This window comes from Macaca nemestrina, chromosome 3 (genome assembly GCF_043159975.1).
Source record: "Macaca nemestrina isolate mMacNem1 chromosome 3, mMacNem.hap1, whole genome shotgun sequence".
Classification (NCBI taxonomy): Eukaryota; Metazoa; Chordata; class Mammalia; order Primates; family Cercopithecidae; genus Macaca; species Macaca nemestrina.
The window spans coordinates 76,872,665-76,891,204 of NC_092127.1; the positions used below are offsets into that span (position 1 = coordinate 76,872,665).

The window sequence follows — 18,540 nt, forward strand, 5'->3', positions numbered from 1 at the left end:
AAAAGAACACAAATAGACAATCTAAGGTCATACTTCAAGGAGCTAGAGAAACAAGAACAAACCAAACCCAAACCCAGCAGAAGAAAAGAAATAACCAAGATCAGAGCAGAACTAAATAAAATTGAAACAAAAAATACAAAAGGTAAATGAAATGAAAAGCTGGTTCTTTGAAAAGTTAAATAAAATTGATAGACCATTAGTGAGATTAACCAAGAAAAGAAAAGAGAAGATTCAAGTAAGTTCAATTAGAAAAGAAAGGGTGATATTGGCCGGGTGTGGTGGCTCACACCTGTAATCCCAGCACTTTGGGAGGTCAAGGCGGGTGGATCACAAGGTCAGGAGATCGAGACCATCCTGGCTAGCACAGTGAAACTCCGTCTGCTAAAAATACAAAAAAATTAGCTGGGCGTGGTGGCGGGCGCCTGTAGTCCCAGCTACTTGGGAGGCTGAGGCAGGAGAATGGCCTGAACCCGGGATGCGGAGCTTGCCATGAGCCGAGATCGCGCCACTGCACTCCAGCCTGGGTGAAAGCGAGACTCTGCCTCAAAAAAAAAAAGAAAAAAAAAAAAAAAAAAAGAAGTGAGTGATATTACAACCAATATCACAGAAATACAAAAGATCATTCAAGGCTACTGAACACCTTTACACACATGAACTAGAAAATCTAGAGGAAATTAATAACTTTCTGGAAATATACAACCCTCCTAGATTAAACCAGGAAGAAATAGAAACTCTGAACAGACCAATAACAGTAAGTGAGATTGAAATGGTAACTAAAAAGTTAGCAACAAAAAAAAGTTCAGGACCAGATGAATTCACAGCTGAATTATACCAGACATTTAAAGACGAATGGTACCAATCCTATTGAAACTGTTTCAAAAGATAAAGAGAGAATCCTTCCTAAATCATTCTATGAAGTCAGTATCGCCCTAATATCAAAACCAGGAAAGGACATAACAAAAAAAGAAACCTACACGCCAATATTCCTGATGAACATAGATGCAAAAATCCTGAACAAAATACTAGCTAACAGAATCCAACAGCATATAAAAAAGATAATCGACCATGATCAGGTGGGTTTCATACCGGGATGCAGGGATGGTTTAACATCTGCGAGGCAATAAATGTGATACACCACATAAACAGAATTAAAAATAAAAATCACATGATCACCTCGATAGATGCAGAAAAAGCATTTGACAAAATCCAGCATCTCTTTATAATTAAAACTCTCAACAAAATTGTCATAGAAGGGGCATACCATAAGGTAATAAACGCCATTTGTGACAAACCCATAGTCAACATTATACCGAATGGGGAAAAGATGAAAGCATTCCCCCTGAGAAATGGAACAAGACAAGGTTGCCCACTTTCACAGCTTCTATTCAGCATAGCACTGGAAGTCCTAGCCAGAGCAATTGGATAAGAGAAACAAATAAAGGGCATCCAAATTGGCAATGAGGAAGTCAAACTGTCACTGTTAGCTGATGACATGATTGTATACCTAGAAAACCCTAAGGACTCATCCAAAAAGCTCCTAGAACTGTAAAGTAAAGTTTCAGGATACAAAATTAATATACACAAAACAGTAGTAAAGTTTTAATTAAGTAAAGTTTCAGGATACAAAATTAATGTACACAAATCAGTAGCTCTGCTATACACCAACAGTGACCAAGCTGAGATTCAAATCAAGAACTCAACCCCTTTTAAAATAGCTGCAAAAAAATAAAATACTTAGGAATATACTTAACCAAGGAGGTGAAAAACCTCTACAAGGAAAACTACAAAACACTGCTGAAAGAAATGATAGATGACACAAACAAATGGAAACACATCCCATGCTCATGGATGGATAGAATCAATATTGTGAAAATAAGCATACTGCCAGAAGCAATCTACAAATTCAATGCAATTCCCATCAAAGTACCACCATCATTTTTCACAGAATTAGAAAAAAATAATTCTAAAGTTCATATGGAACCAGAAAAGAGCCAGCACAGTCAAAGCAAGACTAAACAAAAAGAACAAATCTGGAGACATCATACTTCCTGATTTCAAACTATACTATAAGGCCATAGTCACGAAACAGAATGGTATTGGTATAAAAATAGTCATGTAGTCATTTTAGAGTGACTAAATATATAAGAGAAATACTGATAATGCAAAAGAGCCTTATCTATTAAATGCACCATGGGTCCATAACTTGCAAACAATGCTGGTTCTGAACATGTACATGACCCCAAAGTCTTTGGTCATGTTCTCTTGTCTCCTTCCTTACTCTCAGCACACACCCCCAGGCAACAAAGCTGCCAACCTCACCTCATAAATATGGTCTTTGCTTCTCAGTCTCTCTTCTTTCTGCCTCTTTCAGGCTTTCTCCCTCTTTAGTTTGAACCACTAGCCTCCAGGCTGGTCTTCCCGCCACTTGTCTCTTTCCCAGTTCCCATTCTTTATGCTTCATGTGCTGCCCAGATAGGTTCTTAGAAAGCAGAACTGACTGTGTTACTTTCCGACTTAGAAACTCCTGGTGCATTGTTGCCTATAGGATGAAACCCAAACTCCTGAACTTGGCGTGGAGGGTCCAAGCTGCCATATTCAGCACTACCTGCCATCAGTGTAGCCTCTGCCACTGTGAACTTGCCCTTAGGACTCTGGAATGGTGACCCCAGGACTCTGTTTTCAACTCTATGGCAGATTCTGACATCATGCTTTGTCATAATTCAGTTACTTAACTGTCTCCCAGTAGACTGTGACTCCTGTGGATGACCACAGTGTCTCACTCATTTTTTTCATCTCAGCGTCTCATGCTTTGACTAGCACACTGTAGAAGTTGTTAATGGACACCTAAATGAATGAATGAATGAAAGTTCCTCTCCCCATTTTTATCTAATAAACTCATCAGTTTTCAAGTCTTAGGTTATAAAGGTGCTTCTCTAAAGACTTTCTTGACTCTAATACGGCAGAATTAATTTCTGTCATGGTAGTTGCATATACTCCAGTCTTCCATGTTAGGTCATAAGCGACAAAAGCAACCTGGAGGAGTGAAAAGGATATGAGCTTTGGAGGCAAATGACCCTGGGCTAATCACTTAGCCTTGACACTCACTGTTTGTGTCACCTTCAATAAGCAGCTCAGCTTTTCTGAAATGAATATTCGTTTCCTCATCTTTAAACGGAGTTAACGCCACTTCCTCATAGGACTGAGGGAAAGATTAAATAAGCAAGTAAAAGTTCATGACACATGAAAATTTCATTAAATTTCAGCATTGATTTCCTCCCCCTGGGGTGAAGACCCTATTTAATTTATACCTAGGTTCCCAGACCTTCAGAAACTATAGAAATTCAGTAAATGTTTGGTAAGTAAATAAATGATTCCGAGTTGTAGTTAGTCAAAAGTAGTGTAAGTATATACTTTAAAAAGGTCTTTTAAACTAATACAATTGTTTATTAATTCCTTTCTACTCACTTAGTATAAATATCACTTCCTGATACTCTGAAATGTCTTGAATCAAATTCTTCTCATTTTAATGATTATAGTATCTAAAGTATACACACGTCTTGTGGTTTGAGGCATATTTTCAGACCTTTCAACTACACTTCGATTTGTACATTTCCTTTATGTCACGGTAAAGTATGTTTGTGAAGTGTTTGAGTAATAAGTAACATTTATTTTGTAATGGTATATATATCATAATTTTAAGTAAGACAAAGCAAAATATAAAATTGTTCATACAGTGTAATAGCAGTTCTGTAAAAAATCATCAAAAACCATGGACATTTTCTGCCAGAAGTAGAAAAATCCATCCTAACATTTATATAGAATCTCAAGGGACTTTGAATAGCTAAAACAATTTTGAAAAAAAGGAAAATTGAAAGACTCACACTTCCTGATTTCAAAACTTACAACGAAGCTATAGTAATCCAAACAGTAGTATAGACCATCGATGTATAAGAAGCCCAGAAATAAATCATCATATATAGGGTCACATGATTTCCAACAGGAGTGCCAAGACCATCCAATGAGGAAAGAATAGTTTTTTTTCAACAAATGGTATTGGGAAAACTATATCCACATACAGAAGAATGAAGTGGGGCCTTTACTTTACAACACCACCTACAAAAATTAACTCAAAATGGATCAAAGACCCAAATGTAAGAGTTAAAACTAGAAAACTCTTAGAAGGACACATAGGAGGAAGGCTTCATGGAAATAGGGTTTGGTAGCGATTTTTTTTTATATGACATGGAAAGCACAGGCAACAAAAGAAAAAAATAGATAAATTAGACTACATCAAAATTGAAAACTTTGGGCATCAAAGGCACAATCAGCAGAGTGAAAAGGAAACCTAGAAATGAGAACAAATATTTGCAAATCATGTAGCTGACAATGAGTTAATATCCAGACTATATAAAGAACAACTGTAACTCAACAACAAAAAAACAACCCAATTAAAAAATGGGCAGAGCATTAGCATTTGAAAGAACAATTTTGGAAACTTAAAGCTCAGTTAATTTGGATCTGTTATTTGATTTATCCATTAAAGTTTTTTGTTGTTGTTTAAAGTGCTTATCAGCATAATGATAAATGTCACGCACATTTGTGAAGAAACATCCTTTTTGGTCCCTTTTGGGAATGGCAGGCACTCCTTGATCTTTATGAATGACAGGTTACTGTTTTGCCTTACTTTATGTAGTGGAATAAAGCAGACAAAGCTTGAAAAAAATGGGCAAAGTTTCAATAGACATTTCTCCAAAGAAGATACACAAATGGCAATGAGTACAGAAAAAGTCTCCAACATCACTAATCATTACAGAAATGCAGATCAAAAGCACAATGAGATACTACCTCACACCCATTAAGATGGCTACCATGAAAAAAAAGCAGAAAATAACATGTTGGAAAGGTTGTGGAGAAATCAGAACTCTTGTGCACTATTGACAGGATGTCACTGTATGGTAGTTCCTCAGAATGTTAAAAATAGAATTACCATATGATCTAGGAATTTCACTCCAAATACACCTAAAAGAATTGAAAGCAGGAACTCAAGGAGATATTTGTATACTCATGTCCATTACATGATCAGCAATAGCCAAAATATGGAAGCAGTCCACTGAATGGATGAATGGAGAAACCAAATTTGTATGTACATGCAATAAAATATTATTCCACCTTAAAAAGGAAGGCAATTCTGACATATGGATGAACATTGAGGACATTATGCTGAGTGAAAGAAGCCAGGCACAAGAGGACAAATACAGCATGATATCACTTATATGAAGTACCTAGAGTAGTCACATTGATAGACACAAAAAGGAAAATGGTGTTTGCCAGGGGCTGGGGAAGACAGAAATGGGAGTTATTGTTTACTGGGTGCAGAGTTTCAAATTTGTGAGATAAAAAAGACTTCTGTGGATGGATGGTAGTTATTGCAGTGCAACAATATGAATGTACTTAATACCATTGAAATGTGCACTTAAAATTGTTAAGATGGTACATTTTACATTATGTGTATTTTACCACAATTTTAAAAAATTATTGAAGAATAATCAGAAGGAAATACAATAAAATGTGGAATGTTTGTCTCTAAGTGGTACTTTTCTACTATTTTCCTCTTCTTTTCCTATTTTCTACAATGACTATGTATTGCTATGTAGTTAGGAAAAAATAACTTAATTCAAAAGTTTCATAGAAAACTTACCCAAAGTTTGAGTTCATTGGATTTCAATCCATTCCTGATTTAGAAGAACTTCCTAGTTAAGAAAAAGACATAAAAACAGAGGACTTTGTTATAATTAGAGAATAAACAGAAGAAGGAATAATCTCTACTCTATTTCCTGCATTATATCATGAGCATTGTTGCATGTTTGCTATTTGAAACATCGGATAAGGGAACAGGAAGGTCAAGTTCCAGAGTTGCAAATGAGTGCGGAGAAGTTACAATTGTATCATCACTGTCCATCACTTTAGATATAAAAGGAAAAAGAATGTCACATCAAGGGAGACCAGATCCTGCCCAGAGTGCTTGACTGGGGGACAAACCTCTTTTGGTTTCCTGCCTCCCTTAAATAGGGGAAAGGGCTTCAAATTTCTCCTTAAACTTTTGAAGAAGTTCAACCATAAAGAAGAGAAAACTCACCATCAGAGGATCAAACTATTAGTGGTGGTCATATCTGATAATTTCATTATGCATGAAATAAAAGGAGTTTGCTGAAAAACCTTTGGGGGTGATACGTTATCTCCTGGAGTTCTGAAACTTTCATCCACTGACTTTAAAAAAGTCTCTTTACTACTTTTGGGGCCTGCCAGAAAAATGGGAATCCCCCAGTTATTTATACAAAAATGTTGCTAACGAAGTTTGCAATAATAATTATTACTTTATCGTATATTAAAATGACAATGTGGCCGGGCACAGTGTCTTGCACCTGTAATCCCAGCACTTCGGGAGGCTGAGGCAGGCAGATTAATTGAGGTCAAGAGTTCAAGACCAGTCTGGCCAAAACATGGTGAAACCTCATCTCTACTAAAAATACAAAATTAGCCAGGTGTGGTGGGGTGTGCCTATAATCTCAGCTACTCAGGAGGCTGAGGCAGGAGAATCGTTTGAATCCAGGAAGCAGAAGTTGCAGTGAGCCAAGATCAGGCCACTGCACTCCAGCCTGGGCAACAGAGCAAGGCTGTCTCAAAAAAAAAAAAAAAAAAAAAAAAAAAAGGCAATGGATTACTCTTCCCAGTAATTTACATTTTTTCACCTCTCCTATAACCCTCTCAAAGGCCAGCTTATTCTCCTACAGCCCCTAAACCACCATCCTAGATAGAGGTCTCCTGTTCTTAACTGCCACTTATGAACCTTGCTTTCACACACTCCTATCCCCAACTTTGGAATTCATGTCACCAGATTCTATTCTCCCACTGCCCTTCATTGTTGCTATCAGCTGCCAGTTCTCAGGGCATTTTGGCTCCTGGATCACTTGGTCTCCACAAACCACTCTTATTCTTGGATATTTCAATAATCATGTGATGATCCAGGACTCTCCGTTCCTTGAAATCGTTTCTTCCAAAGATGTCCTTGACACAACCTCAGTCATTCACTTCCACGGTCATACAGCCTAAACTTTGTTATCATCAATCACAGCAACTCTTCCAGATTTTCGAATTCATGAATCTCTCTCTATATTCACTAGTACCCATCTTGTCCCCTTTTAGTCTCCAAAATCCAACAATCCTAAAATCCCACTGGGACCTCGAATCTATGGATCCTATTCCTGAACTCTTACTGTTCTTTTATGATCTGTTTACCTTCTGCTCACTTAGGTGACTACTTCATTCTGTCAATTCCTCCTCCACCCTCATCCTTACCAGACAAGGACTTCCACAGGCTACCACTCCCTTCTATGAATCTAACGGCAGCTGCACCCCATACTCTGTCAACCCTTTGGCTACCAGAGAGGGACCACCCATGCTCTTATCTAAAACCAAGAACTCCATTTGGGCACTAAGTCCACCTGTGTTTCAATTCAAGGGCAGCAGCATTTCTCTCTTCTTCCTCTCTCAATCTTTTACATCGTCAAGCTTTTGCTGTCCTTTGGCTCATTCCTGTCTGTTTACAAGCATGCCATTATTTCTTTCATCTTAGAAGAAAAATCTCTTCATCTCACTTTCATCAGTAGTTATTGTCTTTTTTAGCAAAATTCCTTGAAAGAATTGTCTCTACTTGAGCTTCCAACCTCTCTCTTCCCATTCTCTTTTAAACGCATTCTAATTAGACTTTTGTCCCATTATGCCACGGAAACTAATTTTGTCAAAGTCACTGATCAACTCCATGTTGCTAAATCCAGCCCTCAATTATTATTATTATTACTTTTTTTGAGATGGAGTCACCCTTTGTCACCCAGGCTGGAGAACAATGGGGCAATCTTGACTCACTACAACCTCCCTCCCAGGTTCAAGTGATTCTTGTGCCTCAGCCTCCCGAGTAGCTGCGATTACAGGCATTTGCTGCCACACCTGACTAATTTTTGTATTTTTAGTAGAGATGGGTTTTCACCATGTTGGCCAGTCTGGTCTCGAACTCCTGACATCAAGTGATTCGCCTGCCCCGGCCTCCCAAAGTGTTGGGATTACAGGCGTGAGCCACCATGCCTGGCCTCTAGCAGTCAATTCTTACTCCTTATTTTAGTTGACCTGCCAAAAATGTGTGACATAGAACCTCCCTCCTCTGCTGTGTTCCAGGAAACCATACTCTCTTGGTTTTCCTCCTGTATTACTGATCACTCCTTAGTCTTTTTGGCTGGTTCCTGCTCTTCTTCTAGATCCCTTGATGTTGGAATATGCAAAGGCTCAGTCTCAAACTATCTTCCTTTCTCCATCTAAACCTATTCCTTGGTGATTTCATTCAGTTCATGGTTGTAAATACCACATATGTATTAGTAATCATCAAATTCCTATCTCCAGCCCAAACTTCACCTTAAACTTCAGATGCATATTTTCAAATGTTAACTTGGTATCTGCACTTGAGTTCATATTGAACCCCTGGTTGGCCTCTGTTAATGACTGAACCTTGTCAGCAGAGTGAAATGAAAGGCCAACTGTTGATGAGCTGGGCATTCAAAAGAGGCTGAATAGGAGCAGGTGGGGTGACCGGAAGGGTCATGCCTTGTGGAAGGAACTTGGCTGGAAGGAACTGCTTGGCTTCCTCCTGTTCACTTTCAATTTGTGCATGGGCAGCTGTAGTCTTAACAAGGTTTTCTCCTGACAACTATGACTTGCGGGGATAACTGTCTTGAGACACTGTGGGACTTCTGAAACCTGTTTGCTGCATAATAACTAAGGCTTTTCTGTTCTTTCACTGTGACTTCCTTTTTCACACACAATAACTACTGGCTTGCAAATGAGAGGTATTACCAGCCTACTCAATGTTTCCAGATTTCTGACAAGGGCTAGATAAAGAAGTATTTAAATCATTAAAATCTTAAAGAGTCTCTGTGCTGTAGTTGTCTTTAATATATTTTTAAGAATCTAGGCCAGGTGCGGTGGCTCACACCTGTAATCCCAGCACTTTGGGAGGCCGAGGTGGGCGGATCACGAGGTCAGGAGATCGAGACCATCCTGACTAACACGGTGAAACCCCGTCTCTACCAAAAATACAAAAAAATTAGCCAGGCGTGGTTCCGGGAGCCTGTAGTCCCAGTTACACGCGAGGCTGAGGCAGGAGAATGGTGTGAACCCAGGAGGCGGAGCTTACAGTGAGCCAAGATCACGCCACTGCACTCCAGCCTGGGCTACAGAGCAAGACTCCATCTCAAAAAAAAAAAAAAAAAAGAATCTAGATTTTTGAAACATAGTATCATCAGAAAGCAAAACAGTGTCATTGTAAAAAAATTTGGAGAAAAATAATATATAAAAGAACATAAGAATTATCTATGATCCCACTAAGAAATAAGCACTATGAATATTTTATTAGTTTTTCTTTGTATAGCTATAGTATTTATAATGAAATTTTAAAAAGTGTAAGTTTTCAAAATTTAACTAAGTATTCTTTGTCTGACTACAATTGACCAGTCTTTGTGCCTCTACATTGAGATGCCCAGGTGTACTCAGAAATGATTTAGCAAAACACTGTGTCCCCCTGTGTGTTTTGGTGTGTGTGCTTCCTCTCTCTCATGTTACAGTTAACGTGGTAATGTTTCCACACGTGCTATCTTCTGTTTTTCTTTCAGCCTTGCTTTAAAGCTGGACATCCTCACCACTCTGCCTGCCCCGACCTACTTAACACAAATGACTAACCCCGATAGCCAAGCATCATCGGTGAGTGCCAACCTTTATCAAAACCCTTTCCTAGAAAAGATCTCTGATATCTTGGTATCGGGCAGGCATGGCGCAGTTGATAGCTGGAAGGAGGGAGTGGGGTAAGGCTAGAACCTCCCCTGGAGCTGGCTGTGAAAGTCAGGAAGGCACCTTGAAGGACAGACAGGGCTTCAGGTTCTTGGGAGAGCGTGCTCTGGCAAGTGTGTCATCTCAGGCAAAGCAGATCTAAACAGACAATTGGCAGTTCTGGTAACCAGCAGGGTTAGAATGGATTAAGCACGCAGCCTGAGATAGAGAGATGGAGTCATGCTAACAGCCTAGCATAGCAAGGAGGTGGAAATAGTAATCATTACCATTTATTGAGTAAATACTGCTACCAATAATGGTCAACTCATAAAACTGTAGTGAGTATTAAGATAACGTATATAAGCATTGTAACAGAAAGGCTGACACACGGAACATGCTTAACAAATACTTACTGAAGAATAATGCATGCCACTTATTGTTATTAACTATCATTATTCAGCACTGGTGAACAGATGAGAGTGTCATTTAGGGTGGGGGAAGGGGGCTGCTTCCTTACATCTTTAAACACTGCCTGCTCATGGATTTCCTCCACCCCATGATCTATCCAGTTCATGGTGGATCCCAACCACATGGTAAATCTCCTGCTTCCAAGTGAGTGCTTTTTTGCATTTATTGCACACTAGGTAACGTGGGTTCTCATCCCGACTCCATCACAAACCAGCTATGTGTGAACTTGTGAAGTCAACTTTCCCCGCTAGACCTCAGTTTCCTCCTATCTAAAGTTGGGGATTTTTGCTAAAGTCTTTAAAGTCCCTTTCGATTCTGTGATTCTGTAGTGCTACTTCCACCCTCCCAAAGTTCAGCAGCAGGTGACCAGGGATCAGTGCCAGCCTGGTCTGCTACAGCAGGATATACGTAGACTCAATTTGTTTCTATCAAGCATTGCTATAAGGGTCTTAATATATTAACTCATTCAATTAAAAAAAAAAACTTAAGGAAAAGGGACGTTGTTATCCTCATGTTATGGATGAGAAAATTAAGGCCCTTAGTGATTAACTTGGTCATGGCCAAAAAGCAAGGAAGAGACAAAGCTGATACTAACACAGGCAGTCAATGTATCATATTAAAAGCATCCTGTCCTACAGGTTCCCATTTACACTTGATAAAGGTATCCTAGATTAGGTGTTATTTTGAATAGATAGTAAAGTCTTGTTTTTAAATAACCTGATAGAACAAGAGCAAAAACTTGGCCATGCTATGGATAAGCTGCTTTAAAACACACACCTGCTGATACAGAATCTATAGTATTCATTTTGGGACTCTTTAAATATATTTAAATGGAGCAAATCTTCAGGGTGTGTTGTTTTGTTATGTAACACCAAATCAAAGGAGGCATCTGGAAGGATCTGGAGCCTTTCAAATGTTACAACCTTCTACCATTTCTAGTTGAGCAGGTGTTATTATATACTTATGAGAAAATAGATGCCGTTCTTCAAGTGTTATGTTGATGAATTTATGAATTAATTTTTCAACTTAACCCATGGGGTAAATTTCCTTTGTGAGCTAGAGAGTTTTAACAGTGTTAAGTCTCATTGACTTGTATGACTGCTTTCTACCAAAGTCAGTGGCCACTTTGTCCTGTTAGGTTAGCCATTTCTTAGCACGCAGAGCTTTTCTCTACTCAAGAACTTATTGAAATAAATTGTGATGATTTCTTCTTCATCTCTGTACACGACTAGCTCTTTTTGAAGATCAAGACTATATATATTTTTATCTCTGAATTCCTAGTACCTAGCCCAATGCATGACACATTGTAGGTGGACAATACAGAAAAAAAATTGAGCAGGACAGTAGAGATCCATGAAATTTTATTTATTTAGCAAATCTGTATTGTCCACCTACAATGCGTCATGCATTGGGCTAGGTACTAGGAATTGAGAGATTTAAAATATACAGTCTTGATCTTCAAAAAGAGCTAGTTGTGTACAGAGATGAAGAAGAAATCATTACAACTTATTTCAATAAGTTCTTGAGTAGAGAAAAGCTCTGGGTCCTAAGAAATGGCTAACCTAACAGGACAAAGTGGCCACTGACTTTGGTAGAAAGCAGTCATATAAGTCAAGTCTTCCCAGGGGTAGTGATGTTTGAGCTGGGTCCTAGAAATAAAATAGGCCACAAAGGAAGGAAATGGTCTTGCAAGCAGGAAAAGTAATAGTGGTGACAAGAGTATGGCATGGTTGCGAAAGAACAAGTAGCTTGACACTACTGAAGTCTAGCTTCATCTGGGGTGTTGGAGAGGAATAAAAGATGTGGCTGGAGAAGCATGTATCTGGGAAATCAAGAAGGCTATAAAGATATGTGCTCAGAAAAGGAGGCCTCTGAACAGCATGATCTGATACAAATTGTTCAAAAACAGCCCTGCACCCAGACTAGAGATGGAGGAGATCAGGGTATGGTGCAGGATGCTGAGGGCCTGAACCAGGTGAGAATGGATCGATATGGTAGATTCAAAAGATATTTAGAGAATGGAATCAATGTGACTTCAAAATTGATTAGCTATTGTTGATTTTTTAAAAAATAAGACATCTAGGGTGACTTCAAAGTTTTCGGCTTGGCTGAATTTAGGGTGAATTTTAGTGCCAGACAGTAATATAAAAAGTACTGGTGGAGGCAGTAAATGATGAGTTCAATTTTGAAAATGTTAGATGTGAGATGCCTGTGGAATGCAGAGTAGAAATGGTAAGTAGGCATTTGGATAGGAGTCTAGACTCAGGGAGAGGAATGGCAGGGCCTTTAATATGTTAGTGTTAAGTACATCCAAGGTGAACATACAGCAAGAGAGAAAGAGGGTAGAGAGCAGAATCTAACATGTATAATGGGGCAGAGAAATAAAATAGAGAAGTAAGAGCAGCCAGAGACGTGGGAGAAAGATCAGAAGATCAGATGTGGCAGGAAGATCACTCAAGGTGATATGGAAACCAAAGGAGGGAATTTAGAGAAAAAGAGTTAGTATCATAATAGTGTCATAATTGCAGAGAGAGAGAGAGAGAGAGAGAGAGAGAGAGAGAGAGAGAGAGAGAAAATAAAGTCTAAAAAGCAGCCTTTGGGTTTGTCTCCTGGGAAGCCTCTGATACATGAATGTAAGTAAGTTCAGGGCAAATGCCAGATTGCAGGGAGGTAGAAGTAAAAGGTGAAGAAATGGGGCTGAGGAGTAGAGGTTTGTTTATGGAGAAGTGTGGCTGAAAGGCACAGGAGAGAAAGGGAAGTAGCCCAAGAGGGATGCAGCCACAAAAAGGGGTTTGTTTGTTTGTTTGCTTTTTTCAGGATACTCACACTTAAGCATGCTTAATAACGCAGCAGAGGGCTGAGAAGGCAGCGTCCTCCAGAAAGAGGAAAAAGGAAGGGAACAGACTCCAGTTGTAAGGATTGGTTTGCTTTGCCTTGGGGAGGCAGGACGCCCTTTTTACTGAAACAGACAGGAAAGGGCAGAGGTGCTGTGGTTGTGTGAGGTTTTTAAGTAGAGGGCAGGGGAAGGGGAGGAAGGAAGTTGGTGGAGTTACCTGCTTTTAGGCTGAGAGTAAGAAGTGAGGTGGCAGAACCGGGGCTTGAGGAGAATGAAAAACTTTCAGAAGAGTCCCTGAGAGGAGTGGCCCGGGAAGCTGCCCATCCAGGTAGCACCAAGGGTCCAGCTGAGAGTGTGACCAAGAATTTTAGTGGCATTAATTGTGTGGCATTTTCTCCAGAAGCCTTTAGGAGTCCAGATGGGGGAGCAGATAAGGCAGTGGGTGGATTAATTAAGAGCTGGGGTTTTGTTGAATAGGCTGAGCAGAAAACCAAGAGAAAAATAGTAGCCATGGTGGTAGTCATTGTGATATTAACTACCCTTTATTAAGCACTTACGATTGTGCTTAATAATTATGCTTAAGGACGGAGGGGCCTGTGGGAACAGGTAAGTGATGGCTCAGAGGAATGGTGACTGGGAGAAATGAGGGCGGGGACCAGCACCTAGAGGTCTTGACAGATGGGCTAACGAAAGCAGAGATGAAGAACGAAGGCGGTTTTTTAGGGAGTTGGATACTGAAGTATAAAATTTGAGAGCTAGACCCTGTCTCAGGGACTGTAAGCTCCAGGATATGAATCTGAGAGTCAGCGGTGAAGGAGGAGAAGGGTTTTCAAGTCACTTTTTGACTCACTCGAGTGAAAGAGGTCATCGAGTGAAGGTTCAGTTGTCCTCAAAGACACTGGAATTGGATGATGGGAGGATACGGGGTGAAAATGCATCTATAAATCGATAGCTCACTCAGGCTCTAAAATGTGAGCCTAGTCCAGAGGTAGAACTTGCAGTGAGCCGTGAACACAATCACATCACTGCACTCCAGCCAGGACAGCAGAGCGAGCCCCTGTCTAATAAATACATACGTAAATAAATAAATAAAATGTGAGACTGCCGTTGCAGAATATATGGTATCTTCTATATCCCATGTATCAAATGCCCCAGAGCATTTCTCTTCCTACAAGTCTCTATCACAAGTGCTTGATGAACATTCTGGTGAGAACACGTGCTTGGAAATAAGGTGATCAGAGGTCACTTTACTGAGTGAAAATATATTCAAGGGATGTGCCCCAAGAAGGACCCACAGAGAGCTAGAAAGAGCAGAAGGCTAGAAGGAGAGCCTAACCTTATCTACATAATGGTGCGGGAGTCTGTATAGCACGGAATTAACAGAGTAAGGGTGCTTCTAACAGCTGCTGAGCTGCCCTGGCAAGCTGTACCTTCAGAAGCCTAAACCAAGTTTCTCATGTCCCAAGGAAGAGGGTAGGTTTAGAGTAACAGGAAATCTAGGCTCAAAGGGCTTCAAATGTTGCTTATTGAGTAACCTGCAATCTTCAGAAGTGTATGTCAAAACTAATACATTAATATCTCAAAAGAGATGTTACCACTTACAGTTTATTATCTTTCACAATAATTATTTGGGGCATGACCTCAGGGAAGAACATTTCTTGGTAATGATATAGTTATCTTGGAAAATGATGACTGGTTGACCAGCAGTGCCCAAACCTTAATTAGAGCTGAAGTTATTGTGAAGAAATGCCAACTAAAAGGACACATGATGAGGTTCTAAAATTTTTTGTAGAAAAAAAGGTAATTATGAATGGACAAGGCTTTTGTTGGCAATTCTGCAGATATTTTGGGTGCATATTATGCACTGATGGAGAAAGCACCACAGTAACCAGATGTGCTGGGGTTAAAGTCAAAGTAGTGCTGGGAGAGCCAGTGACACAATGCACTTTGAGGTGCAGTAGGAGAATATACAAAGACATGACAAAATTGAATATAAGTACATTGTGTGCAGATATAAATTACTAAATCCAAAATATGGAAATCCATAAGAACAAGAAATGGGTTAAGAAGTTATTTGCACACAGGTCAGGCCAAGTTTCCATTCCCCGTTCCCTGCCTTTTTTTTTTTTTTATCTTTAAGCCAAAAGAATTATTAGACTGAAGTGAAAGTTACAGTTGACAGAGAAGCAATCAACACAAGAAAAATGAACCAATAGTAAGTGTTTCGATTGGTATTTCCTTCTCTGTTCACTGACTTTGCTGCACCGGCTTGTTCCTAGCACTAAGACTCAGTCCTCTCTTCTTTCACGTAGCTGGTTATTTGTATGCCAAATAAAAAGAAGGAAAAACTTTTATCTTCCAAAGCTGCATAGTTTTATTTACTATATAATAATAGCAATATAGTTCTATTTAATAAATTACATTTGTTTTCTCAAAAAATGATGTAAGTATATTATATAATAATTTTAAAATCTTATGTAAGAATATCATGTTACATAGAAAGAAATAGAGAGAAGGAAGGGAAAAAGACAATCTCTCACTATAAGACAACAATCACTTTCAGACTATTTCTGAATTTATATCTATACCATTTTATGTAAACAGTTGTGTACATACAAGTTATTCAATCCTGAATCTGTTTTTCAATTCGTATTTTCTGTGCTGGTACTATCTTCTTATCCTATCATGTTTTTGGGTACTGTATCATTTGCTTAACTTCCCCCTTTTATGAGAATGATTGCAATTATTTGTTATTATAACTTTATGGTGAACATGTTTGCGAATTATTCCCTTATCTAGAATTATTTCCTCCTTAGGATGGACTCCCAGAAATGAAATTATTGCATATAGCCATTGGCACATACTATGGTCCATTAATAGCCCTTGATCTAGATAACGTTTAAAGTCCCCCCCACCCCTGAGTTCAGAAGTTCAGTGAAACAAGCAGAATGAACCTGTAGTATTCACGCTGAGACATTTTACCCTTTCTATCACTCTTATTTGAAAAAATATTGGCTATCTTCTGCATCCCTTCAATTATATAATAATTTACGAGGAAATATAATGGTTTATTAGACTATAGGTCTGATAAAGGTTCGACAAAACATTTCTCTGTCAAATATTTTGTACATCTACACTTAGGAAATTGAACAGATTGCACTATTAACTGAGTTCTGTAACCAAGGCCCAGTAAAGTTCAAAGATACTGCACTGGCTAAGAAAATACCCACTTCTCAAATGCATTAGTGTAGCATGTCTGAAACTTTAGCCATTTGCATGCCATCTTCATAACTTTTGCCAAATCTGCAGATTACCTGTAATATTATGTATTTAATCATTTCCTTAAAATCAATAGTAAATTAGCTCAACTTCTTACTTAACACTTTCCTAAACAATAGTTTTCGTTAAATTCTAGGTTTTATAAGCAAATTATGTTTTTAACTTATATTAAGCTAGCAAATAACTCAAAATTTTTAAGTTTAGACATATACTGACTAAAATCAGTAGCATGTATCCCATACTTAGGAAAAGTTATATTTATATTTATCTGATATTTAAGTTATAATCATCTCTTCTTTTCTTCAGACATAGAAGAATGATAGCACCAGATAATATTCTTACCTGTAAGTTTTTACAGTTTGTCTATCCCACAGTTCTCTCTATATAAAGCATATTACAACATTCTGCAAAAATAGTTGTCACCATCAATAACAAGAAACAAAGACTCCCCCATATAGAGAGGCGACAAATACAATACAAAATACAAAAAAACCACAAAAATGTGGAATGTATTTTCACCAAAAGTTTAAATGCTCATTCCTTTAAGAGTTCTTCAATCCACAGGCATTTAAAATTTCAAGAAAGAGAATCATTTACAATGAACAGTTTATGCCAAAAAGCCATCATTCTCTGCAATAGATTAGAGAACAATAAAAGCAGTTCATGCCTCGTGTTCGTGGTAAAGGGATCAGTAAAATTGTTTGGGATAGGAGGTGCCATGGGACTTCAGAAATATCTTAAAATGCACAGGAAAACTGCAGGCTCTAAATCCAAACCTACATCACATGGCACTTGCTGGGAGGAATTGTTACAGCTTAACACATCAACCAAGCTCATCACAGTATTATTTTATATGATAATGCCTAATATCCATCATCATTTACACATGCCTTTTCTTTAGAGCTTAAAATAGATTTTGAAAAGTTTAAAGTAATTATTGGCTTCCTACTCATGCAGATAGAGATGCTATACAATTTTGGTGTCTTCTTGGGGGAAGAATTTAAGGGATTCATCTCAGATTTAAAAGATCTTTGATATGGGGAATAAGTTATTTCTAAAATAATTTTAAGTATTTTGTTTCTCTTGAGGCTTGAGGTTGATAGGGTGGGAAGGAGGTGGGAAGAGAGAAGTAAATTATTTTGGTCACCAGACAAAGACTGGACTTGACATTGGTCTGGAGTCTAGAGTGTATCCCAAGTGCATAAATTATACCCCAATTCAAATGGATATTGTTTCTTATAAGAGAATTAGTAGCACAAAGTGAAAAGAAAGTAAAAGGGAGAGAGAGAGAGAGAGAGGGAGAGAGAGAGAGAAGTATATATTGCAAACAGAGATGCCATTATATTGCGACATAAAGTCCTCTGCTTCCTGATCCTGCCTCTGTTTGCACCCTCACCCACCCTCAAATCCCAAACCATCTTAAAGGTTTTAATTTGTGGCTTTCCAAAGTACTCTAAAGCACTCATTTCAAACACTAGAATTTTTTAATGAAAGGACTCTTCTAAATAGACATGCAAAGGAATTTAATTTTTCTAGATGCTTTATCTCTAAACAATGCTTCCACGCACTCAGAATTCCCGTCAATTCTCCCCATATCTGATGAGTAAGTCTCGTGCCCTATCTACCTGTTTCCTAGCAAAATTACTGATGCCGTCATAAAAGTGGTAGTTTCTATCATTACCTATGTATTCCAGGCCAAAGTCATAAGAGTTATTTTTTTTCAAATAAATAATCCTAACAATCCTTTAATTAAACATCTCAATTAAGTGAAAGTAAGACCAGAAGCTTAGTGATTTAAGAACCTTGTTATTAAAACCTTATGAAAAACTGGTTTGCTTTCTCCCCTTCACAACGACTACAGTTTACTATTGTAGGTAACTCTTCCCTTCTCTCCCTCCTCTTCCCCACTCCACCCCCTTCACTCCACCAACTCACCCTCCCCTTTCTGGAAAGTTTCTATTACAGAAGTGCCAAGGTTCTTAGAGCTCTAAAGTTATTTAAATGTAGACAAGATCAGCAGATGGAAACCGAGTCAACACTTAAGAAAAATACTTCTTCATATATTATGCCATCTACTATGTTTTGTC

General features: G+C 38.5%; 1 protein-coding gene and 1 long non-coding RNA gene across 18 annotated transcripts in view; one reads left to right on the forward strand and one right to left on the reverse strand.

Moving 5' to 3' along the window:
- The window catches only part of LOC105486234 (alpha kinase 1), a 138,851-nt gene that overhangs the window by 120,092 nt on the left and 219 nt on the right, over window positions 1-18,540 (reverse strand). For 8 of the 17 annotated variants that reach the window (XM_011748988.3, XM_011748986.3, XM_071093188.1 and 5 more), the window contains exon 2: window positions 5,699-5,750. Coding sequence is in view for 1 of the 17 variants with exons in the window: in XM_011748987.3 (XP_011747289.2) it covers window positions 3,106-3,165 (60 nt within the window). In the remaining 16 variants the exon portion in view is untranslated. The other 9 variants (XM_071093190.1, XM_071093189.1, XM_071093182.1 and 6 more) reach the window with 5 other exon arrangements.
- Window positions 3,251-18,449, forward strand: LOC105486232 (uncharacterized). Its single transcript, XR_011621080.1, has 5 exons — window positions 3,251-3,355; window positions 9,717-9,804; window positions 15,315-15,389; window positions 16,760-16,797; window positions 18,407-18,449. It is a non-coding gene; the product is annotated as an uncharacterized lncRNA (long non-coding RNA).